Source organism: Aureococcus anophagefferens (assembly GCF_000186865.1).
Source record: "Aureococcus anophagefferens unplaced genomic scaffold AURANscaffold_56, whole genome shotgun sequence".
Taxonomy (NCBI): Eukaryota; class Pelagophyceae; order Pelagomonadales; family Pelagomonadaceae; genus Aureococcus; species Aureococcus anophagefferens.
In genome coordinates, this window is record NW_008705609.1 from 104,748 (window position 1) to 131,691 (window position 26,944).

Here is a 26,944-nt window from a genome sequence, read left to right on the forward strand (position 1 = left end):
GAAGTGTAGGGAGCGAAGTTGCCGTTGTGCGATTGCCCGTGGTACGCCTCGTATCGGCAGAAAGATGAAATGTTCAAAAACAAGCTGGTATCATGTTGAGTGCATCTTTGAGCAATTCTTGCGAGGGTCGTGGCAACGAAAGACAATTACGACGCTCAATGACGTGAAAAATATTCATGTGCTCACTCTCGAGCAAAAGTCTCAGCTACAGCGTCTGATTCAAGATCACAAGCGAACTAGATGCCATCCTAAATTGATTCCGGGCTGTTCCTCAAAAAAAGAATTCGGTCCACGACTGTATGCAGCAGTCACTCAGCTTGAAGCCCATTTAATTTCCTGGAACTCTGGAAACCTAATAATCCCCCTCCCTCCTTCTGCACTTCTCGAAGCGATGCCGACCTACTTTCGTCATCGCAGATTGGAATCATTTCAGCGCCAGCTCACAAATTTTGGCTTCAAGAAAAACTACGCCGAAAGCTCCACTGACGTTTGTGTTTACACCAGAGGGGACATGCGCGGGTTGCCCAAGGAAGCCCTCTTGCATCTGGGCCATGGTGACATGACACGTGACATAACCATGTCTACAGGTGACACGAGTTGTGCATTCATAACAGAGTCACAAGACTCGACAAACGAATGCATCATAGCCGCTAAATTGTTAGTTTCCTCACTCAGTCTTTCCCATCAGCAAAAGCACTCGTAGTGTTGCTATCGAGAATCAACGAAGTAAAACGGCATGAATAGTGGTGGCATATTTATTTGGACCTTCAGCTCTCCCAGTCCCAACTCAACTGAATAGCAACCCATATTCTAAATTACCGGATACTTCACAATCGGGTTTCTTGATATTTAGGACGCTGCCTCTAATCAACATCATGATCTCGGCATGTGTTTTGCGGTGTTTTATGGAGTCTTTGACATCAGATTGCCATGTGAAGTAGCCTCATTTTTTTTTTGCGTTGTGAAATGGTCGCCCCATCGCGGCTCCAAGTTTGACTCATGTCCGACAGGGGAGACTGCATAGCAAGTATCCTGTTTACATAGACTACTGCTAAAGACAACTGCCAATGCGGCTTTGACTATCGTAAATCCACCTGAATCCAAGGCTTCACGACACGCCAAACCTCCAAATAAGGCGTGAAACAATGCAAAATGGGACGTAAAGTCAGCATACGCGCAATTGGAGTTCCTTATGTTGGAGATTCCCCCATTAGAAAGTTAGGATAGTTTACTGGTTTAATAATGTCGTTTTTTCTCTAATAATTATCCACAAGAACCATACTCAAAAACCATACCCCCCTGCAAAAAGCATACTTTTTATCAAAATGAGCGTGCGTGGCGTAGCCACATTAGATTCTTTTTATTGAGTATTTTGTTTTTGGATAGACCAACCAAGGAAGACATTATATACATTTGAGCCCACAATTTTCTTTTGCTTATGACAAGGAGTATTGAGACCATTTTCAAGATTAGCCTTGAGACAGTGCCCTGTTTTGATTTTTTTTACTGTAGTCTGACGTCTTGATAATAGTTTTAATACACGGCATTTTGCCGGCTGGGTTAATTGCTGAAGCAGCCCGCCGGCGCAATTCTTTCTCCCCGTATCCCGAGAATATCGCCCCCTCGTTCTCCCCCCCCATGTTTAACCCCCGTGCGGGGGTAAAGCGGGGGGGGAGAACGAGAGGGCGATATTCTCGGGATACCCCCGAAATCGCCGCCCGATTTTGCGAAATCCAGATGTCTAACTTGTACGTGCCATGGATGGAAATTTAAGGTGTGTCGTCGTCGGCGCCGCGCGTCGGCGCCGCTGGAATGAGGAAGAGGCGGGAAAAGAACAGAGGAAGGAGGCTTCTCTGGATGGAAGTAGAGTGGTCGTCGCGGAGTGGAGACCGCAGAATGAGGAAGAGCAAGAAAGGCGGGCAAAAGAACAGAGAAAGGTAGCTCCTCTGGAAGTAGAGTAGTATTCTTGAAGTGAGATCGCCCGGGCGGTGCAAACTCGTGAGCGGAAAAAATTTGTATTAGAAGAGTGTTTATATTTTGGAGATATTAATCCAGAAAATGTAGAAATATGTAAATTACTGTTAGACCCAAATAATGAATACAGATTAAATAGTTATGTTGGGGATACTCTTAGCATCAATTTAAAATCAATTTGGAATATAGATGGCTTTGATTTAGTTTTTGGAAATCCACCATTCAATGGCCAAACAGGAACCGGAACAGGAACTCCAATTTGGAATAAGTTCGTAAAAAAGGCTTTGGATTATTGGGTGAATGATTATGGATATTTGTTGTTTGTTCATCCCTCAGGATGGAGGAAACCTTGCTATTCCAAAAGTCATTTAAATGGTAGCCCCGCGGCGACGCCGTGGACGACGCCCGCCTGCTGCGCCGACGTGAGCGCGGTCTCGTCGCGCTTCAGCAGCGCGTAGAGCTCCTCGCCGAAGCGCTCCACGACGAAGTAGAGGTAGTCGCGCGACGCGAGTGCCGCCTGGAGCTCGAGCGCGTGCGGCGCGCCGCTCAGGAGCCGCAGCGCCTCGAGCTCCGACGCGACGTTGCGCACCTCCTGGCGCGTCTTCGCGTCCCGCTTCGAGATGCGCTTGACGGCGCACGGGCGCCCGTCGGGCCAGGTGCCCTCGAACACGCCGCTGCACGCGCCCGAGCCGAGCTTCGCGCCCGTCGCCACGTCGCCGACGCGGTGGGCCTCCTCGACGAGCGACTCGTCGACCGCGGGCAGCCCCACGGCGAGCCCAGCGTCATGCGCAAGCACGGCCTTGCTCCAGAGGAGTTCCTGGTGCACCTCCTTGAGGGAGTCGTACTGGCGCCGCTGGATCTTCAAGTTCTCGCAGAGGCGCTCGTACTGGCGGATGCGCACGTCCTGGGCCTCCACGGACATGTCGCCGGCGACCTCCGTGTTCGGAAACCCATTGGAGGTGTTCTCGGGGGCTGCCATGATCCACACGTGTCTGTCAGAATGCTCAAGTCGAAATGCCGACGTCGAAATTCGATGGCCCACCGGGTCACTTAACCTTCAAGGTAAGCTGTGGCTATAATCTGCTCGCTTACCTTCAAGTTAAGCGGTGGCTATTGCTTGACGTCAATGTTCAATGTGGGTTTTTATGCCACATCATCTAGTTTGAGGATATCTTTGCTACAGGTCAAAATCACCGGGGGTATCCCGAGAATATCCCCCAATAACCCGAGAGTATAGCCCCCTCCCCCCCCCCGGCTTTACCCCCGCACGCGATGATGATGATGATGGCGCTTATGATGACGATGATGATGATGATGATGATGATGATGGTGGTGTAATTGAATTTAAACGCGCAACCGCCTAATGGAAAGTTGTCATACACTTGGGGCTGGTTTCTGCTCCTCACGGCATAAATGTGCCAGTTCCCATTGGTTATTTTATTAACACCGCCCCGAATAGCCCCCTATAACGAGGGGGGGGGTTATGGGGTGGATATCATATGAGAGAGGGAGCTTAGCTAGCTTGAGGCTCACTCAACTTACCCTTTATGCCAAATTATTATCTTGATTGACTAGGATTTGGCACGCGCTGCTGCTCGCGGCCGCGGGCGGCGGCGCGCCGCCGTCCGTCTCGCGGAACTGGAGGAGCCAGACGACCTCGGACTGGAAGTATTTCTCGGACACGTAGAGCCAATCCTTCTCCGGGAAGTCCTCGGGCACGAGGGTGACGGCGTCGCCGAGGTCCTCGAACTCGCCGATGTCGCCCGCGTCCTCGATGTTGAGCTTCTTGCCCGGCACGATGGGCGGGTACTCGGGCTTGCCCTCGCCGATCTCCTCCGGGTCCGGGTCCGCGCGCATGAGCTCCCAGTCCAGCGGCTTGTACCACTCGTGGTTCATGATGTCCTTGATCTTGACCCGTTTCTCAGGGTCGCGGCACAGGATCTTTTTGCACAGGTCCGTGAACTCGGGGCTGAAGTGGCTCGGCCACTCGACATCCATCTCACAGGTCGCCATGTTCACGGCCTTTTGCAGGTTCGTCTCGCCCTTGAACTTGTTCGCCTCCTCCGTGCGGAACGGGCCCACGCCGTTGACCATCTCGTAGATCATGCAGCCGAAGGACCACCAGTCCACGGACTGGTCGTAGGGTTTGTGCTGGAGCATCTCCGGTGCCAGATAGCCCGGCGTGCCCGCGATGCCCTTGAGGCCCGGCGCCAGGGGCACGGCGAGGCCCAGGTCCGAGAGCCGCGTCCGCCCGTCGCCGTCGACGAGCACGTTCTCCGGCTTTAAATCGCGGTAGACGATCTTCGCCTCGTGCATGACCTCGAGCCCTAAAACCACGCGCGCGCTGTAGTAGCGCACGAAGTTCTCGGGCATCTTGCGGCCCTCGGCCTTGTCGAGGTGGAACGACAGGTCGCCGCCCATCATGAGGTCGATGACGAGGCAGAGCGCGGCCTCCGTCTTGAAGGCATACTTCATGTTCACGCAGAAGGGCGAGTCGCACACGAGCGGGTTCGACAGCGCCCAGTGCTCCTGGTCGCAGAGCGTCTTGCACTTCTTCTGCTTCACGTGCTTCATGTCCATCTCCTTCATGGCGTACATGCGCCCCGTCGTGAACGTCCGGCAGCCCTTCACGAGGCCGAAGCCGCCCTTGCCCATGGTCCGGAAGACGTTGAACGTCTTCTCCGTGGGGGGCACCTCATGCTGGATCTTGAGGTAGCGCAGGTACTCCAGTAATTTTGGGTTCGTGCCTTTGTTGAGCCAGAGCGGCAGCGCGACCTTCTCGCAGTAGTCGACGAGCAGCGCCTCGATGAGGTCGAACTGGGACTGGGCTGGCGCGCCGGGGTTGACCAAAGACCGGCCCATGAGCACAGGCCAGAAGGACTCCGACGTCGACGCGATGGGTGCGCACGGGCTCATCTCGCTAGCGGACTCACGCTGCATGTTGCCGACGTTTCCCTCCTTGATGTGCGTTTGATACAGCGTCTTGTTGCCCATGGGCGGCCGCACCTTGCGGCACATGTTGCTGTCGACGTACGCTGGCTTCATCTCGTTCACCGATGAGTTCATCTCCGGCAAGAAGCTCGACATAATTTTGTCCTTCTGCTTCTGAATGTGCTTCCCGCGCGCGAGTTTCAGGGTCGCAACCTCGACGATGAACTGGCCCACGTTGTGGAACGTCTTCTCCGTATGCCGTGACATCCACAGCGTAAACATCCAGAAGCCGAGCGGGCCCTTCAAAATGTTCTCCATCGTCAGGTAGCCGCTATCCTCGGCGCGGCCGAAGAAAGCCATGAGCTCGTCCTCCGGGAACTTCGCATACTCCTCCCGCGGGTCGGGGTAATCGCTCGACTGCATCGCGCTGCCGAGCTTGACGCCTGAGCGTAGAGGGCGCGGGTTTGTTTCGCGAACTGTTCACACCCTCGCGCGGCGTGGCGGCCAAACCCTACACCACCACGGCCGGCGCAATGCGCAGCCCGCGGTGGCGCTGGCGGCACGATGCGGCGGCGAAGGAAGAAACACGCGGATCCATCGTCGACGCCGGGCCGCACTATCCATAATGTCTCCGATATCCATGCCCGGATCGACCCAGCAGCCCGGCCCTACCCGATCACTGCGCCGCGACGACCAATGCCGATCGATTCCGGAATCGCCCGCCCGGCGCTAAACGACTAATCCTGAGTGCAGGTGATATTAAGGAATGATACAAGATATAGAATGATATAGTTGGATTAGGAGCTGGGTGTTGCCTTCAACATGGGCTCCACCCAGCTCGGGACTAGCCTAGTCTAGGACCTGGATGGGTGAAGATTTTCCTGGGGTGCGCTCAGGCGCACAATAATAGAAAAGGATGTCAGCGACAGACGATAACTCGTACTCGAGTGCGAGATATATCTTCTGTCTCTCTCCTCTGTATCCTGAATATCCTGGCTGATATATCCTGGCGGCTATATCACCTGCGCATATTAAGGAATGATACTAGATATTGAATGATATAGTTGGATTAGGAGCTGGGTGTTGCCTTCAACATGGGCTCCAGTCCGCCCGAAGGCTACCAGACTTATAAACTCCATCGGTCCGTTCTGGTCTAACGGCGACACAAAATGCGGTCGCACCACATGTCGCACAATCGCCCGCAGGGCGCTCTGCGCCTCCGGCGGCCCGCATGGCCGCTTCGGATCCGCCGCCGCCGCGCGATCGATACGTCCGAACCGTATCCCCCTTCGCTGTAAACCAACGCGACACTGTAGTAATGCAGCCCCTCGATCGACCCCGTCCGCAGGACCGAATTTAAAGTCACCCCTTTCTTGGACGCCGGACCCGCGCGCACGGCGTTCGGCATCACCTTGCCGAAATCAGACCTGTGCGCCCGGTCGAACTCGAGCCCGGCCCACTAGTAGGAGTACTGACTCCACTATCATCATCCAGCTAAATAAAACTGCTGGCTGTATTTTATGTTTCCAAATAAAGAATTTAATGATCTGATGGATGGTATTCTATTAAGATTTCCCCTTGAGGATGAAGATGCCTTTTTCGGTGAATCGTCCTTAGTGGGGAGCTCTTGCGAAAGTCAATAACCTCGGGGATGCTTGCGCCTCGCGATCAAGCACGAGCTGGCTAGTGCCGCGTTGTTTCATGATTGGCTTCGAACGGTTTTTGGTTCCCCTGGTCCTGGTGAATTGCCAGGAGTCGAACAATTGCTATAAATATGTGATCACACTCGAAGACGAAGCTGGCGATGGCTGGTTCGGAAATTCATACCATATCAAAGATGATTCTGGGCTCGTCGTTGCGTCTGGAACTTTGAATTTTGAACAAGCTTATGAGCAGGAGCGCGCCTGCTTGCAAAATGGTTGTCATAGTTTCTCTATCGTCGGCAATCCTTACGGTGGTCGGGATGAAATTGCGTGGTCCCTTGGTGAAGTAAAGACGCCATCTGTCGTCGTATTATTGGACCCATACTCAACTACTGAGCTGTTGTTGGTCGATGGACGCATCCTGGATGGCTTATGCTCGCCAGCGCCCAGCGTCAGTTCAAGTCCGACACTGTGTCCAACCTCCACAGGGGGCCCAACAGCTACATCTTCTCCGACATCTACCTACTGCTATGAGATTGTACTCCTGAGTCCGCTCAGCATTGGATGGCAAAGAAATCGACTGGTTATCACCCCTTTGACTTCTGATGCTACGAGCCTGACATTAGACCTCGAGCAGGGTTCTTATGATTCGAAAACGATATGTTTAGCAAACGGCTGCTATCTTTTTGATTTTGGAGGGTCGGGTCGTATAGGAACGGCTATCTTTGTATTTGTCTTTGATGATCAATTCTCTGGTATTTCTCCGTTTTTGACAACGGTCCAGCTCCATATGGGAAAAGCAGCCGCGGGAGGCTGCACTCTTCCTCCCACAGCAACCCCCAGCCCGTCAGTATCCCCCGTTCCCACTGCGTCACCTACATTCTCCCACGAACCAACGATCTCATATGCCCCGTCGCGCTCACCGAAACCAACTGGAGATCGCTGTGTTCCGAATTGTTATGGTTCTAGCTGCGCTGATCTTCTAGGTATCTATCCAGAATCCAACTGTTTAGAGTTCGGTGAACTCGGATGTGACTGTACTCACTGCATTTGTCCCACCGACCGACCAACAACGAGTCCATCGGGAAGCACGCCACCCACCAGCTCGTTCGCACCCACAAGTGCACCCACGCCATCCCCAAGAGCACAACCTACGGCTGCTCCAAGCACCTTTCAACTTGAGTCTAAGGTTGTTGAAACATCTTCATTCAGCAGAACTCAGGCTTATGCCATTGGTGCAGCTGTTTTGTTTGTCTGTCTCTTAATCTGCCTCAGGCGTCGGAGGCGGAGACGCAAACTTGGTGGCGATAAGCACCTCTTGGCCGACCAAGGAGACGCAAACGTGGCTTGCGAGCTTTATAAAGGGGAATCCTCCAAGCAGACTGAATCCTCATCGAGGAAATCAGAGTTCCATGTAGAAGCCAGTGTGACATCGCCCCCCCTCCCTCAAAGCGAACCCTGCGGTCTGATTGATATCGACAATACTTTGGCAAGGGGTAGCGCAAATATCACAAAAGCGAAGGAGGATATTATAGAGCTCATCTATATTTAGTTCGCTAGTGACCACCAGTCTTCCATAAGGGTCTCATTAGTCAGCACACACCGATGAAATGTCACGCAAGAAGCATGGAAGTCGGAAAATGCAAGTCATATGTGCCAAGGCCAAGAAAACTGAACGGCAGCCTATTTTAAAAACGTGATTTGAAGAAGTTTCTTAAACACAAGTAATTGGAGCCTTCTCGACTCCTCCAGGTGATGACCCGTTGGATGCAGAAGAAATTCTATTGATACTGCATTATCCCTGTGCACTCCAGTAAAATGTTGCCGTTACTTCCAGCACTCTCCATCACAATTCTGGATCATATTTACTGGGTGAGCGTTTTCTTTAAAATATTTGCTGCCACAGATTTTCGTCGAAGAGCCGAACCTGCTAATACCACACTAGGCAGGCAGAGACGAGGAGGCACTTCCATTTCTGATTTCGGAAAAGGAAAGCGCCTTCGGGGCGATATTATAAGGCAGACTCAGCATAGCCAGCATAGGCTAGTATAGCGTCCCAGCATAAGTCCCGAGCAAGGAGCGGAATATAAGCTCCCTAGGTAGCTGGCTTATCGCCAAGCGCACTTTGATTGTGCTTAGTCACACTCGCGTTCTGACGACAATAATCGCCGTCTTTTATGGTAGCAGGTGCACTGTGATCGCAACCAAAACCAGAGCTACATCATGTAGAGAACGAAATATGTGCAGGTGATATAGCCGCCAGGATATATCAGCCAGGATATTCAGGATACAGAGGAGAGAGACAGAAGATAATATCTCGTACTCGAGTACGAGTATCGTCTGTCGCTGACATCCTCTTCTAGTATTGTGCGCCTGAGCGCACCCCAGGAAAATCTTCTTTTGAGGGGAGGGATAAAGTGAGATCCCCCTGCCGAAGGCAGGAGACGAACACGATGCGCGCTTGCGAACTATTATTGATACTCCATTCGCTAATTATGACAAAGACAAGACCGGTGAAGTTGAATTCGACGAACTTAACGATGCTTTAGTCACTGATCTAATCAAAGAATACACTAACGGGGTAGATTACGTTTCTCTTGGATGGTCTTACTGAATGTAAACTGACTGGAGTCGGCAATAAAATGTGGTGGTCTAGTATCCTCGCCATGAGGGATCAATGCCGCGGTCACGTCCCGCAGGATGGGGACTCGCGGAGGACGAAACTGTGTCGCGTTTAACATTCATACCTGGCTGGACGGAACCTTCGGAGAAATGAGTCTGCTCTGCCCTAAACCGTGGGGAAAATACTGTGCATCTATGGGGCCAACCTCCGAAGTGCAACTGTGGCGGGTGCTGTTTTAAAACTGGGCGAGCAAGGGGGAAAGCCTAGTTTATCTCCATATTGCGCTTGTTGGACGTGAGGCTCAGGCTGAGCCGATTCAGATCTACATTTGCACAGCGCTGGCTGTAGGGACTTCAGATCATATCACCATGTTGTTGCACTGCGTTCTCTTCAATTCTTGCGAAATCTTTGGGGATGTGCGGCATGCGGGGTGTGATAACTACGGGTGTGATAACTAGGGCATACCTAGGCTTCTTACCATTCATGGCCACACCTCCAAATGTGCTGCCCATGCACAAACCAAAGCACACACAAATGAGGCTGCACTTCTCATAAGGAAACAAGAAGGAAACAGTATAGCCGATTATATAGGCAAAGGTTACAAGTATAGTGAAGCCGCAAAGTATTTCACGGTTGCTCAACGCAGACACAAATCGGAGCGTAAACCCCATAGAGGTCCCGGGAGCTGAAAAATATATTCTTGGAACATCTGCAACCACTTTGGCGCAATAGTATGCTAACCTATTCAAACCGTATGAACACTCCCTGATATATATCACCGTCTCTTTCCCAAACGTGCCACTGGCCACTGAACCGTACAAGGCAAGCACGTTGAACCCGCACGGTTGAATTGCATTCATGTAACCATTTTGTTGAAGATCCTGACATCTCTCAATCAAATCAGGGTGCTGTTGACGACAGATATCTGTCGCATGTGCACCAACGACATTGTGAGCGAGGGGGTTACCAATGATGCGACCAAGTACAATACCCATCAGATACGGGGCGAAAAGATAGAGGCGGATAAAATGTCGCAAGGAAGGGTAAGCCTGCATGATGGCGCGTTCAAGACAGAGCATAAATTGAAATTTGAAGCTAGGAGGCTGCTTTTTAAATGGGGGTAGCATAGTAGGGTGGTGCATTGGCATGCCCCCTTCCTTCATGCTGGATTTGTATTGGAGCCACGCAATAGAAAACGACTTGTTCGAGTCCCAAGTTGGTTCGCCCAATGGTTGCCTGTCGCCTGACAGACAGAGGAGCACAAAGTCCGGAAACGGTCCGTCGACTTCCAAATCTCGACGAAATCCAAGAGAGGCAAAATATCCTTCACAATCCTCCATGCCACCGGCGAAAGCCACTCGACCGCCAGCTTGTAGTAGAATTAGATCAGAAAAGTGGCTGAATGCTCGGACACCCGGGTTGTGAATCACAGCCGTGATCGTCATCATGCTCTCTTTGGAAATTGTGGTCAGTATTTGAGCAATTTCTGTAGCGGTCACAGCATCGAGGCCTGTTGTTGGCTCATCAAGAAATAGTATAGAGCGGCACGAGACGAGGTCAAGACCAATATTGAGACGTTTACGCTGGCCCCCCGAAATGCCCCGGCGGATCTCATCACCAACAGTGTTGTGACGTACATGTTCGAGGTGAAGCTTGATTAGCGTGTCGTAGACGCAACGCCCTCGCTGTCTCTCACTTGTTTCCCGGGGGAGCTGAATTGCAGCAGAAAAGGTTAAATTCTGCAATACCGTCAGCTCTCGGTGCATAATGTCTTCTTGAGGAACAAAACTAACTTCCGCTTTGACACATCTCAGACTAGCACATTCAACACCGTTCACCAATATTTTTCCACTTGTTTTTCCAACATGTCCAGCAATGACGTTCATGAGTGTACTTTTACCAGCTCCAGAAGCGCCCATAATTGCGGTAAATGAGCCAGATGAGAGCGTCCCGGAGGCCCCGTTTAAGATCGTGATGCCGTTTCGTAAGCTACAGTGTAGATCATAGAATTCTATTGTGAACTTATTCTTCAGTTTCGGCGACGCATCTGTAGGCTCCATGTCAACTCCACTGGCTCTAGTCTCCAATGAATCCTCCATGAGCACCCTTTCTGCTCGCAGCCACAGATTGTGCAGCAAGGTTTTTGCACTAAACATCATAAACATCGCAATGATGATAAATACAAGGGTGTATATATTAATTCCTACCGATGGGACCTCTGATCGAGCAGGACATGTTGAATGTGGTGGGCAGCTTATCTGTGCTACACTACCTCTTTTGCAATAATAGCCAGTCTCGCATTCCTGATACCTGAATGGACGTTCAAAAAAAAATCCACCGGGACAAAAGACCGGATAAGCTGAGTTCTCAAGGCACCTGAGCAGATGGAGACGTTCTTGCCATTCAACAACAAATAACGGGACTCAAGACCCACAAGAAGCCCATGGTACATTCACATTTTAAATAGTACCAACCTCGGACTGACGCTGGTGTCGTCTCACATCTCAAATCGGTGCCATTGTACCATGTAGCCTTGAAATAATAGTCGGCATCTTTTAGGGTGTCCGCCTGACACGCACCGGCAGGAGCATAGTACCTGCGGCCGGCGTCGCGCCGCGCCTGGTCAACCCCCGCCCCCGCTCGCGCCGCGGCGCGCGTGAGCAGCGCGCTCATGGCGAGGATCGCGCCGAGCGCGTAGCCGAGGCGCGTCCGCAGCTGCTTCGACTCGGCCTCGGCGGCCTCGGCGCGCGCGTGCTCCTCGGCGAGGGTCACCTGCTGCGCGGCAAAGTTCTTGGCGAAGATCACAACCTCGTCGCCGCTGATCTCGCCGTCCCCGTTCTCGTCGAGCGTCTGCAGCCTGCGCGGGCGTCTCCCAAGGTTAAAAAGAATTCTCCGGCAAAAAAAATCGCTGGATCTTACTGTTCGAGGAGCGACGCGTCGAGGTCGTCGCCCTGGCCCACCGCGCGCGTGATCATCTTCGAGAGGCGCCGGTCCTCCTGGGCGCGCTTGAGCTCCGTCTCCGCGACCTTTTTGGCAAAGAGCTTGAGATCCTCCGTCGTCACCTCGCCGGCTCCGTCTGCGTCCGCGCCGGAAAAAATGACGCCATACTCGGACCCAAGCGTCTCTTGGAAGGCATGCTTCGCCACGCCCGTGGACACATTGTAGCTCCACTCCTCTTGCTTCTCCTCCGGTGTCGCCGCGTGCACTCGTGGAGAGGACTTTTTTGGCTGCTTGTACGATGCTGCTTCGGCCAGGAGGGGGCGAGGAGCATTGGCCAGGGGCGTAAGCCGAGGCATAATTAGCAATACTTGTGCGGCATTGCAACGCGTTTCTCCGAGGCCCGCAATCCTTGTTCGCTAAGTGACGCCCGGGGGGCAATACGATTCAAGCACCACTCTGGAACGAGTGGCTCTGAGCTTTTGTCCGAAGCCCTTCATTATTTTTGTTGCAGAGATATTTTTGAACGAGTGGCTCTGGGGCGTCGCCCCATGTCCGAAAATGCATCAAAAGTGCTGCAACAAAAATCGGGTGGCCAGGAAACTTTGCCCCGACGTTTGAATGGTATTGCCCCCCCGTCAAGTGAGAGTACCTGGTTTTGATAGCCATCTTACCATTCTCCATTCCTTCCACCTGCAGTCGTACACAACTGGAGGCTCCGTTCACGGTCGCAACTCCGGAGTGGTGCGTTTTTAATTCGCGCTTCGGCGGGAGGGGTGCGAGGGCTGGGCGGGCTGGGGTTAGTTTGATTCCAAATCCCAGGTGCTTCCAAGGCTATCCATAAAGGTAAGGTTCTCCACCAAATAAATCGAACAAAATGATGCAACAGACCGACAGTAGAGACGCACCTGCCAAATTTAGTGAGTCGAGGCACGCACAAGCTGCTGATATGCAGCACAGCGCTGCAATAGGTCAGCGTGAGATCCCGAGTCTACCACCTCGCCTCGTGAGAGCAATGATATTTGGTCCATGTTGACAATTGTTTTCAAGCGATGGGCGATGGCAACCACGGTGCGGGAAATCATCAATCGATCTAACGCCTGCTGTACAAGGGCTTCTGACTCCGAGTCCAGCGCGGACGTCGCTTCGTCTAAGAGCAAAATTCGCGGGTTGGATACAATGGCGCGCGCGATTGCAATGCGCTGCTTTTGACCTCCGCTCAACAGCATGCCACGCTCACCGACTTCGGTCTCAAATCCATCGCTCATATTTTCAATAAATTTAAATGCATTCGCTTCCTTTGCGGCCTTCACCATATCAGTGTTGGTGAGAGTACTTGCAACAGAGTTACGCCTGGTCGATTTGTCACGTGAAGATTGCGCACGGCGGGAAAAGTTAATGTTCTCAGCGATTGAACAAGAGAAGAGGACTGGTTCCTGCTGCACGTAGGCAATGCGCTGCCGCAGCCAACATGGATCTAAGGTGGTAATGTCGTGATAATCTAGGACGACCTGCCCGCCAGCAACGTCATAGAAGCGCTCCAAGACAGATAACACTGTAGATTTCCCACCCCCGCTCATGCCTACTAGCGCTGTTGCTTTGTTTGCGGGTATCAATAGGCTAAAGTTGCGCAATATAGGGACCAGTGGCCTTGATGGATAGGCAAAGTGGACACTTTTAAACTCAATGCGGCCTTTGATTGTACTTGGCCGTAATGCATTCATATCACAGATAGGTATCACAGGTTCTTGATCTAGAATCGCAGTGATGCGCAATACGGCTCCAAGCGAACTCATTAAAGAAGCGGTGGCTGCTAGTAAGCCCATGGTGCATCCGACCGCAAAAGAAGCATACAAGAAGAAGCTCAACAAAACACCAGGGTCCAGCTGATCGTCGAGTACAGCCAAGAAACCCAGCCAAATTGTTATACTGAGAACCCCAAAGACGGTGAGCATCAGCACACAAATAAAAAGACCCGCGAGCATGCCTTGAAAACACGACAGCCGAATGACAGTCTGACCTTCAATATCTTTGCCCCGAAGTAACTTGAAGCACGTGGAATGCCACGGCACATCTTCAAGAGTTGGACATAGCAGGGGCGCTTTCCTGTGTTCCTCCACTTGCGGGCCCACAAGGAAATTCGAGATGAGCTTGCGGGCCAGACTTTCAGAGGCAAAGGCACGAACCGTGCGCACAGAAGATATCATTTCCTGCGCTATACTCGTGCCTGCTGCTTTCGCCTCACTCAATTGCCGAGCGACTGACTTCAGTGCCCTAGACATAGGTACAGAGATGAGGACCAATATTGGCAGGCAAGTCAGCAATATACCAGTTAGGATAGGACTGGCCCATGTCATAAATCCAAGAGCGACAGATAACTTGATTAGTCCCTCTAAAAAGTTGATGACCGAGCGCGCCATGGCATCCTTCACAATCAAAGCGTCGGTGCTCATTCTCTCCAAGAGGTCACCAACCCTAGTTTCGTCAAAAGTTTGGATGTCTTGTATGAGAATTGCATCAAAAAGTTGTAATTGGATTCTAGTCAGAATTCGGGCTGACAGAGCACTTTGTACAGAGACTTTCAAGCACAGTAAAGTCGCATTCATGCTGTAGGACACTGCTAAGCATGAAGAATAAAAATTAATCAGTCTTCTTCTGCGGGACACGCTTTGCCTCTCATTTATTGCGGTTCCCATAAGCAAGCCTACCAACAGTGGCGGTAGCATCGCACCAACGGCATGCATCACTGAGATCGAACCGTAGCATACCGTGGTCAACCGCTCGGCAGAAAGGTTGTCAAAGAAGAATGATATATATCGCGAACGCTGTTCCCGATTATTTCTCAATTCCTCCGCCGGCTCGTGATTATCGACCCGATGAGCTTCGTCGAGCTCAAATTCGATCAGCTCCATCAAGTGCGCATGCGAGTGATATTGTAGGAGCTTAACCAGGGGGGCTAGAGGGGTACCTAGACGAGCCGAGCTAGCTGACAGCTAGGCTGACAGCTAACCGTCGCAGCGTAGGTTGGTTTCGGAGGAGCACGTATTGTAGGGTCTACTTTAAGCAAGTTAAACACGGCCAGAGCGTTGGGGTTAGGGTTAGGGTTAGGGTATATACAGAATATATCCAAAGATATAATCCAGTAAATTAGCGAGCAAAGGGTAACGTTGGTTGTTGATGATGTTAGCTAGACTATGCTGCATCTTCAGGAAAGCTGACAACGTCGTCTTGGCCGCACAACCACCATGGCTTGGAATCTTCAACAGCATCATGGACCGCGTTTTTAATTCAACCCAGCCGCTTGCGGCGCTAAGGCAGGGGGGAAAGCGGGGAGATTAAAATGGAATAGCGGGAGGGCAAGGCCTACCCTGCAGAAGTAACAGTCATGCTTTACGACAAGAACATACTTAAGTTGGCAAAGTGACTCGGAAGAAGTTAATGCTCGTAGGCGCATGGCTAGGCATTAGCGGCACATTCCAGAATTCGGGAGACGTGTCGATTCATTTGTAGTGAGTCGATCGGCGCGGCGAGATAAATAGGTTTATTCCCGGACAGTGCCGGCAGGTGGAGGACTTCGTGTAGAGTCTCACGAGTGGTAATCGTTCGTGGCTCGGGACATTTCTGGCGTTGTTGGTGCAAAACAATTTCCTGTTCGATGTGAACTCTCCGGAACATGTTGCGGCTCGTACTCTTGCGGAGCTGATCAATCGCGGGACACCCGTAGACACTGCACTAGCCTTAGAGGCAGGTTCTTTGGAGCTTGCACTTGGGCGCGTTGTGAAGACGTCAAGGAGCTGATGGAATGCTCGTGTTGAGTCGTTCATAAGAGCTTCTGCGCTTCAGAGAGCCACTACGATATAAATCACGAAAGCGACGCGATCAAACTAAATGATGATGCCTGGGATGTTCTGATGCTAGTACGCCGCAGTGGCGGTGGGATCGCTGCTGTAGCGCGACACCTAAGCTACAAAGAGATTATCAAAAACAATAGGGACAAGTATGTGCAACCGACCTATGCTACCTCTCTTCCTCTGAATGTGGGAGTAAACCCTCGGACGGAAAGTGGAATCACGATAATATAGCCGCTGCCATCGGCAAGTGTGGAGCATGCGAGATGACGCTACAAAACTTCGCGTCGTCAGCGTTGGACCAACGTGTGCACCTCAGCACTCCAGCGAAGGATCCTCGTAATATTGTGCTTCAAAGACAGGGCCTGGGGTTTGATGCATTGTGGTTCGGTGGAAAACAGCCCACCCAGATGACTGGGCCTTCTCTTCACTCCAAACACTATGAGGTCTGTGACAAACACAGCCATCGGCGTTGTTGGCTCGGGCCATAGACTCCTTTTTCACGCGCATTCAGAGGTTGCCAACGAGGCCCTGGTCAGACGAAAGCTCTGGGCGCTTTCCCGCCGCGTAACGACGCCACTGCTCCTGGAACACGCTTGGCCTGTCCATGGCCACCATGGAACCCAACAGCTGGTCATGTCGAGAAAGCGCTGATGTCATTCTTTTATGCAGGGAATCATGCCACGAGTCCATCACAGAATAAACCTCTTCAAGATAGGACACTTGCCGCAATTCGAGCTCTCTGCAAACAGACGGGGTACTTCTGTGACACAGACTACTGCCATGTCCATGATGCAAACTACCCATACTGTGACGAATCTCGACTTGCGGGAAGTTGCGAGCCCTAAGCTAAACTGGTGCCTGGCCGCTTGAATCAGCTCTCGACCTTAAAAAGTCATTGCGAAGGATGCAGAATATAGCTGAGAAAAGACGGCGATAGAGAGAGAGGTATCCAATCAGCCTTTTTCCTCGCTGGATTTTTGGTCAATATGCTAATGCTTTATGAATGGATTGAATTGTGTTGCAGAGAGATATTTGGCAAGATAATCATTTGTTTCATTGTCAAAGAAAACAATAGTATGAAAAATAATCATTCATAGAGGAAACCACATGTAAACAAGTTTATAACAAGCAAAAACGGTAGTTATTTGGTGGGATCCGGCGGGATATGTTAGCGAGAGCAGGTGGGCGGTTCTAGGCTCCAGGGAAGTGTTTCTTTGACACATTTGGCAAAGGCATCACCAATGAATTGGTCGAAACTAAAAATAAATACGCAAAGTTACTAAAACAGAAGCGGCATTGGAACAATGAAAAGTATAAGGCCATACTCTCCGATGCTGATAAGTCTTTGAAGTTTTTCAAAATCACTCACTTCCGCGATGTCATAGTAGAGAATAATAAACTCGACGCTTCCAAGTTTACGTTTGCCGATCCTCCTACCGCTACTGCAGCTGTGCCTTCGGGTGCAACTCCCAGTGATGCGGATTTGAAGATAGCGGGTAACCTGATTATTCCGACCATACTCAACGCTTTGGCAGATCAACGCACTCTTTTCGAGACTACAACGAAGGAAATTGATGGCAAGCTAGCAAACCTAGCCTCCAGAATCTCTCAACTTACCACTGCACTTAGCCACGTTACCGATACAGTCGATCAGATTGCAGCGCATACTGGGACTGCTACAATCCAGAGTCGAACTCCACCAACTACTCCAATTGCATCAAATGATGAAGGTCAGCCAGAGGAAAAAGATGAAGATTATGATCCTGAAGAAGAGAACTTTGATGACATGTTATCCCCTCGTCATTGACTATCTTCGATATCGATTATCGCTACTGTCCTTGTCGCTTTACGCTATCTTCTACGCAACCGGGTCTGATCTAACATCTTTTCCTTTCATTTCTCTTATGCCTCATCAAAAAGACAGGCGACGATCAACAGTTTTTCTCAGAGCCGACAGCGCAGGTAGCAATGCTTTATCCACCTACAGTCTTACAGGAATCTCCTGTGGTGCCAGATCAAGACTTGGCACTTCCAGGTCGGCCAAACTTAGCTGTCCGTGTTTTGACGTTGGAAAATCTTGTTGCGGACTTGCAGGAACGCTTAGCTCGATTGGAGACATAGCTCATTTATCATAGCTCCCCACGATCATTACAAGTACATTGATCACAGGGCAACTATGATGGGGGAGTGCAAAGAATATAGACTGACCTTGCTGTCTGTCTCTCTCTCCGAGAGTCTCTATCTCTATATCTCCATGACTATACTGTAGTACAGTACGCTACACTACCACTACCCTACTACCATCATGCTAGTACTGTACCTACCCTAGTTAGGCCTTCCTTCCCGTTCCCCCTCCTTTATAATCAGTTACTATCTTATGACTGCGCTACCGTAAGGTAGCACACTGAGCTTCCCCTCTCACCCACTGTGCCTATCCTGCTACTACGGACTGTACCTTAACGTCAAGTTGATGTACGGGACTTAGTTTTTTCACACATCTGGCTCTCGATAGAAAATGGCTCGTTTTTTCATCATATTAGCAATTTCAGGATTACTACCGCTCTTAAGTTCTCGAGTTAGTAAATGATTCGGAGCAATGTAACTAAACACGTCGAGCATACAGTGGACAAGTTCGTTTAAGAGTCCTTTGCCGTTGCCTCCGCCTCCATTGGCAATAACTAACTTTTCAAGAACAACGCCATAGAGAGCCGTGGAAATATACCAAATGTAATTCTCTCTGACATCCTCGTCAGGAAAAATGCTCTCAATGATGTCTGCGATAACCTTGACCTTTTTGGCATCCCTTTCTCCAATGTCATATCCAATTTTCATTGTAATATAATCCTCCTGCCTTGGGTCACGTAATTCGTGCGTACCGAGTGGTGGGGCATCACAATTGAGACTTTCCTTGCCTGTCAATGCGCTGGTCAATATGAAAAGTTTGGCGTTTCACGGAACATTTTCGACAACAGGCATTGGTCCATCCGATGCCAGTGGCAGTGATAGAGTTTTTGCTTTAATTCCTAAAAATGGTTTCGCGTCGGTTATAGACCGCCTGACATTTTCGGCAGGTGGTATAGCGCTCGACAGTGGTTTTTCTGGCTATAATGTTGTATCTACAATGAAAGAAAATATTGAAAAGTCAGCAGCCAAATATATGAGTGATGATAAGGTGCTAAATCAATCAATTTTAGAATCTATTGATGAGACAGGCACATATGAAGCGGCGAATTTCGGTCAGCAAAAACAACTCATTTTGGCTAATTTCTTGGGTTTTAGTGGATGTGAGCCGACGTTTCTCGATTTGAACCGCCTCCCCGAAGTGTTTCTTACTATCCAAGTAACAAGCCCAAGTGTCTTACCTGTCCAATATGAAGGAGCAGTTTTGGGAGGAGCGGCTGTAAACGCAAATCCCAATTTTAGTGGAAACGGCTGTAGTTACACAATTGACAACATCTTTTTTACAATTGAAGTTATCTCTATCGGAAACGGATTATATGATGCGTTAACAAGTCGTCTACTTGAAGAAAAAGGTTCGTTGGATGTGCCCTATAAAAACTTCAACACATTTACGACAGACCAGTCCAGTGCGGGTGGCAGTATTCGCGGTTCGGTCTCAACAATGTCTCTTGATAAAGTTTTTGCGTTCCAGCGAAATAGCGGAGAGAAAAAAGCCGGTGGGTCTCCTTACGAACAATATTATATCCAACAAGCGCCCGTTCCCGCTGTGGGAAATACCACTTTTGGCTTTACCAATGCTGGTCTAAATTTCATATCGTCAGGTTTACAAGATTGGTTCTTTCAAATAAACAATGCGCCATATCCTCTTTACAAGCCCGACACTGTCGATGCGTATGCCTATGCTGTTGCGAGTTGTGACCGTCAATACAGCAAATATAGAGGCTCTTTGGTCGGCTCTCAAGCCACTTGGAAAGATAATTGTTGGGTTGCTGTCCAAAAACTAAATCACGACGATGACCCTCGTCTTATATCTGGTCTCAATTTAGCCTCTATAAATTCGCAAATTGCCTTTACTTCCACAAGCAATAATGTTGCTGGTGAGAATTGGGAACGTCAAGTATGGCTTGTCACTGAATCCACCTCAATGTTGCGAATTGGAGCATCTCGTTCTATAGCGGTTGTGGCATAGATGAATTTTTATGTGTATTCATAATAAATGGGTTTTGTTCGACCGACTCCGCCAATTACAACACAAAATAATGTAGATATGACCCAAACCCCAAGTTTTGTGCCGTTTGCTCCCGCTGTCAATTTTCGTCCATTTGCCGACCCAACTGTGTATAAAGAGAATGACCGAATGAATGCGAATTCCACCGCTTTGTCTGCCGTTCCGACGATGAGTCCCATTCAGGATGGCACGATGAATACAACAGAGGAAACTTATAATGCGGCAAATTTGAACCCCTGGACCTATATGAATTATGCTCAAGCGCCCTACGGCAACGCCCGTGGGCAAATATCAATGATTAGTGATTTACCTCTGAATCGACCAGGAAAGTTACTGCCTGTAAATAACAGTGCGATGTTTGGGCAAGTTCGTGCGGATACCCGCCGTGTGTTCATCCCCGCACCCGACCGCTAAGCAAGAAAACGCACCAAATTTGTAGAACCGATTAGAAAACAAAAAATCTTATCTGTCTATAAATGGTGAAAGCGGGAGAAAAGATTGAGGATGAGGCAACTTTAGAGCGATTAGCGAAGGCACGGGAAAAAGCACTCGAGGTTCGTCGAGCAAAAGCAAAAGATAAAAGGGATGCTAAATTGCTCAGTGACCTTGAAGCAAAGAAACAGGCGACACTGGTAAGTGAGAAACTGGAAAGAATTACGGAATCAACCGAGGAAACGACCCCTGTTGTAAAGGAGCAACCTCCCGTAGCACAAACAAAAGTCGAAAAAGAACCAGAACCAGAAACTGAAACTGTATATGTGAAAAGACAGAAACCAAAGAAAAAGGTTATTTACATCGAGGAATCATCTTCAAGCGAAGAAGAGACAATTGTCAAACCAAAACCAAAAAAGAGAAGACCCACCTCTGTTCCAGTACCTGCTCAGATTACAAAAGATATGTTAGTGGACAGAATGTATGCGAAATTTTACGGAAATATGTGATACTACGGTTTGTTTTGGCGGAGCGACCGCGCAGAATGATTTGCCCCCCAACTCAGCAATGCGTTTATTTTGCTGTTGGAATATTTTAAACCACTCCTCGTTCTCCCTGTTTAACGCATCCTGTCTTATAGCATTGTTTGCCAGTATTTCCACGACCTTGTCGGTTATTGCCCGTCCTTTTGAGAAAATCTCGTCCCTCGTTGCTTGGTCTAAACCTTGTGCTAATTCGTTTATCTGAAGCACGAAAATCGAGACAGCCGTTTCCTCATCCACATCAATCGTTGCCTCTTCGTCATCCCCATTATCTACGTCTTGCGAAGCCTCAGTTGACATTACACGCTATTTATCGTTAATCACGGGGATTATCTACAGGATATACAGGATATAATTAGATATATGGTTAATGCTATTTTTATGTTATTTTATTAGCATAGCCCCAAATCGCCATAGCCCCCCTATATTCCCAGCCCCCAGTAGCCCCAATATAGGTTCAACATCAGCCTAAATCGGCACGGTGAAGCACACATCAACATCGACCCAAAAAAGCACAATGACGTAGAGTATCTTATTTAGTTGAAGTCAAGGTGAAGGCAAGTTGAAGGTGATATCATATGGTATCCTCCCCATATCCCCCGCCGATTTACCCCCGCACGGGGGATAAACAAGGCGGGGGATATGGGGAGGATACCATATGCCGCGGCACGCGACCTTGGCCGGGGTTCACGAGTGGCTCGATAGCCAGAATTGCGAGGCAGTCAAACTGTATTCGACACCATGGGAGGACGTGTTGGATGAAGAGAATGGCAGTGAAAGGTTTCTGGACAAGAAAGAATTGTCGCTATGCGACCAATGTAAGGGTTGCAACCAGCAGGCTGCGAGAGTGCGCCTTCCCCATGCCTGGCGAACAGGGAAATGTGGGATATGCAGTCCAGCGTCTCTCACTGACAGTTTTGAGTATGAGTGCAAACCTTGTCCCGAGGCTGCGTCTCTCACTGACAGTTTTGAGTATGAGTGCAAACCTTGTCCCAAGGCTGCTGGTGCCACCTGGCGGCCGCGTCCGATGGGCACGGCCGTGCCAGATGTCATCGAGGAGTGGTTGGCGAAGCCTGGTAGCGCATTGGAGTCGCAAGCGAGCAAACTCGATGTTTTTGATAAGTCCCGCCCGCCCGACCCTGATGGCTGGGCCGACGACGCAATTAGCGTCGACGTGTTGGCTACTGCCCCATATGCTCCTGGGGCAGAGATTATACTCCTCAAAATTTCTGAGGCAGTGGGTCAAACGTGTCCGGCAGGTATCAAAACAGGCGAGGCAACGGCCGAGGCCATGGCTGCAATGCTGAACTCCCTAGAAGTGGCCGCCCGTTTAGGTACGGAGCTGGCCGTCCTCTGCGGTTCCTGGAAAAGCACCATCCAGAACTATAGAAAGTTCCACTTGCAACGGAACCCAGACAACAGAGCTGAAAGCATGGATGAGTTGAGAGAGAGGCTGGGAATAGGCGGCCCCCTCTTTGATTATGTCCATCAGCAGCTAAAGCTAGGCATACCAGACAGGTCTGATGTCATGTTGCCAAGGAATGCACCCCTGGCAAAAGCCCATAATAGCGTAAAAGAGCATGCCACCAAAATTTTGGGAACTATCTTAGGTGAGGTCCAGCAAGGCTGGGTCTTTTTGTGCACTGAGGAGGCCCAGGACATCTTGGGGACGTACACGAGTCCCCTAGCTGCGGTCCCAAAGCACAACCTTGACGGTACAGTATCGAAGAAGGTTCGCATCATTCATGACCTGAGCTCGGGGAAGAAGTTCGTACGCTGGGCACAGACCGCGGACCATTCCCTCCGCGTCCGCAAGCTGTTCACTTCAAAGGAGGCACAGCCATCCTATAACAGCACCATCCCTGAGGGCAGCCACCCCCCAGCTTGGCTCCCACGGATTTTAGATGTCATTCTCCAGTGCATCCGTCTCCAGTTGAGTGCCCCTGGCATTCCCATTCGGTTGCTCAAGGTGGACATCTCTGCCGCTTTTCGCCGCCTCTGGTTGGATGTGGAGTCGAGTCGGGGAGTGAGCACCTTCTTACCTTCAGGGGACACTGGCATGTCAACCGGATTATTGGTTTGCTACCTAGCCCTCACCTTTGGATCAGTTTACTCACCCTCAGAGTATGGCATGGCGGCCTTCGCTATCGCCACCATGTTTACACACACCAGGCCCCCTGAGCCACACATTAACGGAGAAGGCTTTCATGAAGCGGTAGTCTATGTGGACGATGCAGCTATTGGTGAATTGGTGCTGGGTCAGCGCCCCCTTTACGCTCGGGATAGCTACTGCATGGTAGCCCGAAGCGTGCTTGGGGACGACGCAGTCGAGGTCGACAAGCTTGACGAGGAAGGCACTCCAACGGCTGGGCCTCTCACTACTTTCGGTTACGATTTAGATGTTTCGGATTTACATCTTTCAGCTGAGACTGGAGGCACAGTCAGCTTTAATGAACCAAAGCTCCACAAAATCCGCAGGATGCTCATGGAGCCAGAACTGAATCCTGGTTCTCGGAGGATACCTTACGACTTGGTTGACAAGGTGACAGGATTCATGGAGTTTTTAGCACCAGTTCAGCCTGCCATAAAACCAGAGCTTACTGTACTCTATAGGATCCGTCACCAGCACTCAGGAGGGGTCCACATTGCTCTTCAACCGACAAGCACAGATGCTGGAGTGTCCTGGAAGGAGTTTGAGAACTCCATAGAATTTCTTCGATTGTTGGTCAGTGATGTGGATGCTTGGAAATACTACTTCCGGTCATCCTTTATGCACATGCTGCCCCCGGAAGTGAGGCTTAGGATCCCCGGACAGCGAGAAGCTGCCCGAACTGTAACAACAGATGCCGTCCTGGATGTGCTGGGTGCAGTCGACTGGACAGCCAAGCGATGCTGGGGTGGCGCCATAGTGGACCTACAGGGTGCTCTACGAGCCGTGGAACCGCTTCTGCTGGATGAGGACTGGATCCCCATTTCAGAGCTGATCGCCTTCATTGCCTTGGCTTTCCAACAAGGGGCCCACTGGACAAACCAGGTGGTCATTTTGGGGATCGATAACACCTTGGCTCTGAATTGGATAACAAGGCGGAGACCCCGCCACCCCCTGGCACGGGCACTCATCCGGCTGCTAACGCGCCTGGAGGCCCTTCACCACTTTAAGGTATATGCCTTCTACCTCAACACCCATAGAAACAAGTTCAGCGACACCATATCCAGGCTGTTGCAAGTGGCAACAACGTTTGTCCCAACTGTAGGAGCAAGCTCTGTGTCTGCATCCTCTGTGGATGATCTCCGGGAGTACCTCACCCAGAACCACCCTGAATTCGAGTTTGCTCTCTTTGACCCATCCTTGTCCTTCTTCGGTGACTGTGACCAGATCCTTAGGTCATACCGGCTGCCCCATGAGACAGAGTCGGCAGTTGCAGTTTCCCTGTCCAAGTTGAGGCCTGCTCCTTCCGAGCCCTGGCCTAAGCACCGACCGCCCCCGCTGGTGGGGGAGGTCTGGGCTGGGAAATTCGGGTTCTCTTCTCGCTTGAGGAAACAGGGGGCCGCAGTCCAGCTGCTCATCGAACAAAACAAGTGGACCAAAGTGTTGGTAGATGACCATTTCCGCCTGGCTAAACCGCCAGTGGAGTTGTATCAATCCTTCTATGACCGTGAATGGCTGGGTTCGCTCATCACGGAGCTTCGGATCTTGGGGGGCGGACCTTCTTGCAAAGCCTTTTCCGGTGCGGGTAAACAGCAGTTCCTTGACGATGGCCGGGCAAATGGATTCCGTGACACCGCGGAGTGCGTCAAGCGCTTCCTCCCGGATATCACTCTTCTGGAAATCACCAAGGAGTTCATCACTTATGATTGGGATCACGGCAAGTGTCGCGAGGCAGTGGCAGCCATGGCAAAGGCTGGGGCTATCCTACGGCGGGTCGACTTGACCAACCTAACTCTGCTGGGAGGGAAAATGGACCGGGTCCGACTCACGTTCGAGTTCCACTCCTGGCGCCTTTACGTCGCCATTCCTCCTCCCACACCCTTCCCTCAAGATCAGGCCCCTTCTCCTTTCATCGGTGCCCTTAGAGCTGCTGGCGACATTCCCATGGGCCTGCGTCTACCAGGCCGCTTTGAAGAGCGGGTGGTGGACCAGGCGTCCGCTGATCCCGCCAAACCTCTGGAGATTGGAACCCTTTATTGGAACGAGTCTCTGGAAGTAATCGTAGGTGCCCTGGTCAAGACAAAGAACGAGCGGGGTTGGTGGAGAATCCTGTACGTATCTGCACGGGGCCTCGAGCTCCTTCATAACGATCGCAAGGACCCCAGGCGGCTCAAGGGCATCCCGGAGTCTCATGTGGTCAAGGTCAAGCCTTGCCCACTGCCTTGCTATAGCATTCATTTCCCTTTGCCCTCCGTCAGGGCTTGGGGGGAGCCCCCGGTCGGACCAGGTTATTGTATCCGGGACGACCGGTTGGAGGCTCGCCTCCACCACCCGCAGGCTTTTGTGCGGGTTACCCAGCCGGACGAGCATTGGCGGGGACTGTCACCCAGCTCCATGGCCGACTACGAACTTTTGCGTGCCCAAGGAGCCGGGCCGGCAGCCCTGTACGCCATGATAGGTGAAAGCATTGGTGAGGCCCTGACTAACGTCATGGCTGACCGTGCCATGGACAGCATCAACAGGTTTGATACCATGGTCGAAAACGGCGAGGCAAGTTCCCGGCCCGAGCCTGTCACAACTGAACAGGCTGTGGCTACAGCTTTGGACAATCTGACAGCAGAGAAATGTCGAATAGGCGTTGTCCCCTGTCCAGACGACGACTATCGACCTTATGTGGCGAGCGCAAAGGCTGGGGCCATCAGCCCACACCTCGACGACAGTACACCACTACGCTTCAACCAGGTAAATCCCAAGAGGAAGGACTCCCAGAGCAACGTGAGGTATGAGAAGTACAAGCGTGCTCGGACTTATGGGGAGTACAGGGTACTGAACCCTGCCCTGGCTCAGGCGGACCTCAGGAACGATCTGAGTCATGGATACTTAGAAATTCTTGGCCATGGGAACCTGGTTCCTCCCCGGCCTCCGCCCACTGCGCGAACCGCTCCGACTCCTGGACCCACTCCAGGGACCGGACATCGGTGCATTCCGGGCATAGAGCAAGGGATTACGATGGACAACAAGGAGGAGTTTTGTAAGAACGGCGGCATGCAGCTCATGTACGAGCGCTTGTCCGCAGGCACAAAGAAGACCTATGAGTCCTCCTTAAAGAAGTGGCACTTATGGCGTCATGTACGCCGAAAACCATTTATGTTAGGCACCGACGACGAGGCTGAGGAAAACGATCTTATGGAATTTGTCTACTGGGCTGGCATAGGCCATGGATACAAGCATTCCACCCTTCATGTGTGTCTATATGCACTCAGGTTTGCACATCTGGTCGCAGATGGCAGGGATATTCTCAAGGACAAGTTGCGACTTAAGATGGCCATGGCTGGCTTGAAGCGTCGACAGAAGTCCCCCAAGCGCAAGCATCCGGTGACAGTGGCACATATTAAGCAGATCCAACTGGGGTTGGACACTGGGCTGTGGGATGACTTGCTGTTACTCACCGCGGTGTCTTTCGGTTTCTCCTTTTTGCTGCGTGCCTGTGAATACCTGTCAAAGGATGGTGTGGTCCACGAGGACAAGGTCCTCCGCATGGAGCATCTCCACATCTTCCAGGCAGGTCACAAGTTGGGGTGGGAACAAATTATGGCAGCGGACGAGTTGGTCATCCACATCCCAGGCTCCAAAACAGACATCTACAACGACGGGGGATCCTCAATATCAAACT

The 26,944-nt window shown here is 51.0% G+C and overlaps 4 protein-coding genes across 4 annotated transcripts; all 4 read right to left on the bottom strand.

The window, feature by feature from the left end:
- Positions 1-2,338: 2,338 nt before the first annotated feature.
- Positions 2,339-2,953, bottom strand: AURANDRAFT_67932 (hypothetical protein; the record flags this gene model as incomplete). The annotated part of the gene is made up of 1 exon (XM_009043514.1): positions 2,339-2,953. The coding sequence occupies one exon, from the start codon at positions 2,951-2,953 to the stop codon at positions 2,339-2,341; it is 615 nt and encodes a 204-aa protein (XP_009041762.1).
- Positions 2,954-4,056: 1,103 nt separating this feature from the next.
- AURANDRAFT_33895 (hypothetical protein) lies at positions 4,057-4,836 on the bottom strand (the record flags this gene model as incomplete). Its single annotated transcript, XM_009043513.1, has 1 exon — positions 4,057-4,836. A coding segment is annotated over one exon (780 nt), but the record flags the coding sequence as incomplete, so codon positions are not given.
- A 5,633-nt stretch (positions 4,837-10,469) lies between these two features.
- On the bottom strand, positions 10,470-11,231 carry ABC26 (hypothetical protein; the record flags this gene model as incomplete). Its single annotated transcript, XM_009043512.1, has 1 exon — positions 10,470-11,231. A coding segment is annotated over one exon (762 nt), but the record flags the coding sequence as incomplete, so codon positions are not given.
- Positions 11,232-13,025: 1,794 nt separating this feature from the next.
- AURANDRAFT_59622 (hypothetical protein) lies at positions 13,026-16,445 on the bottom strand (the record flags this gene model as incomplete). The annotated part of the gene is made up of 7 exons (XM_009043511.1): positions 13,026-13,415; positions 13,460-13,461; positions 13,493-14,095; positions 14,198-14,662; positions 14,817-14,888; positions 16,068-16,072; positions 16,372-16,445. 7 exons carry the CDS (start codon positions 16,443-16,445, stop codon positions 13,026-13,028), a joined length of 1,611 nt encoding a protein of 536 aa, XP_009041759.1.
- Between the last annotated feature and the right edge of the window lie 10,499 nt (positions 16,446-26,944).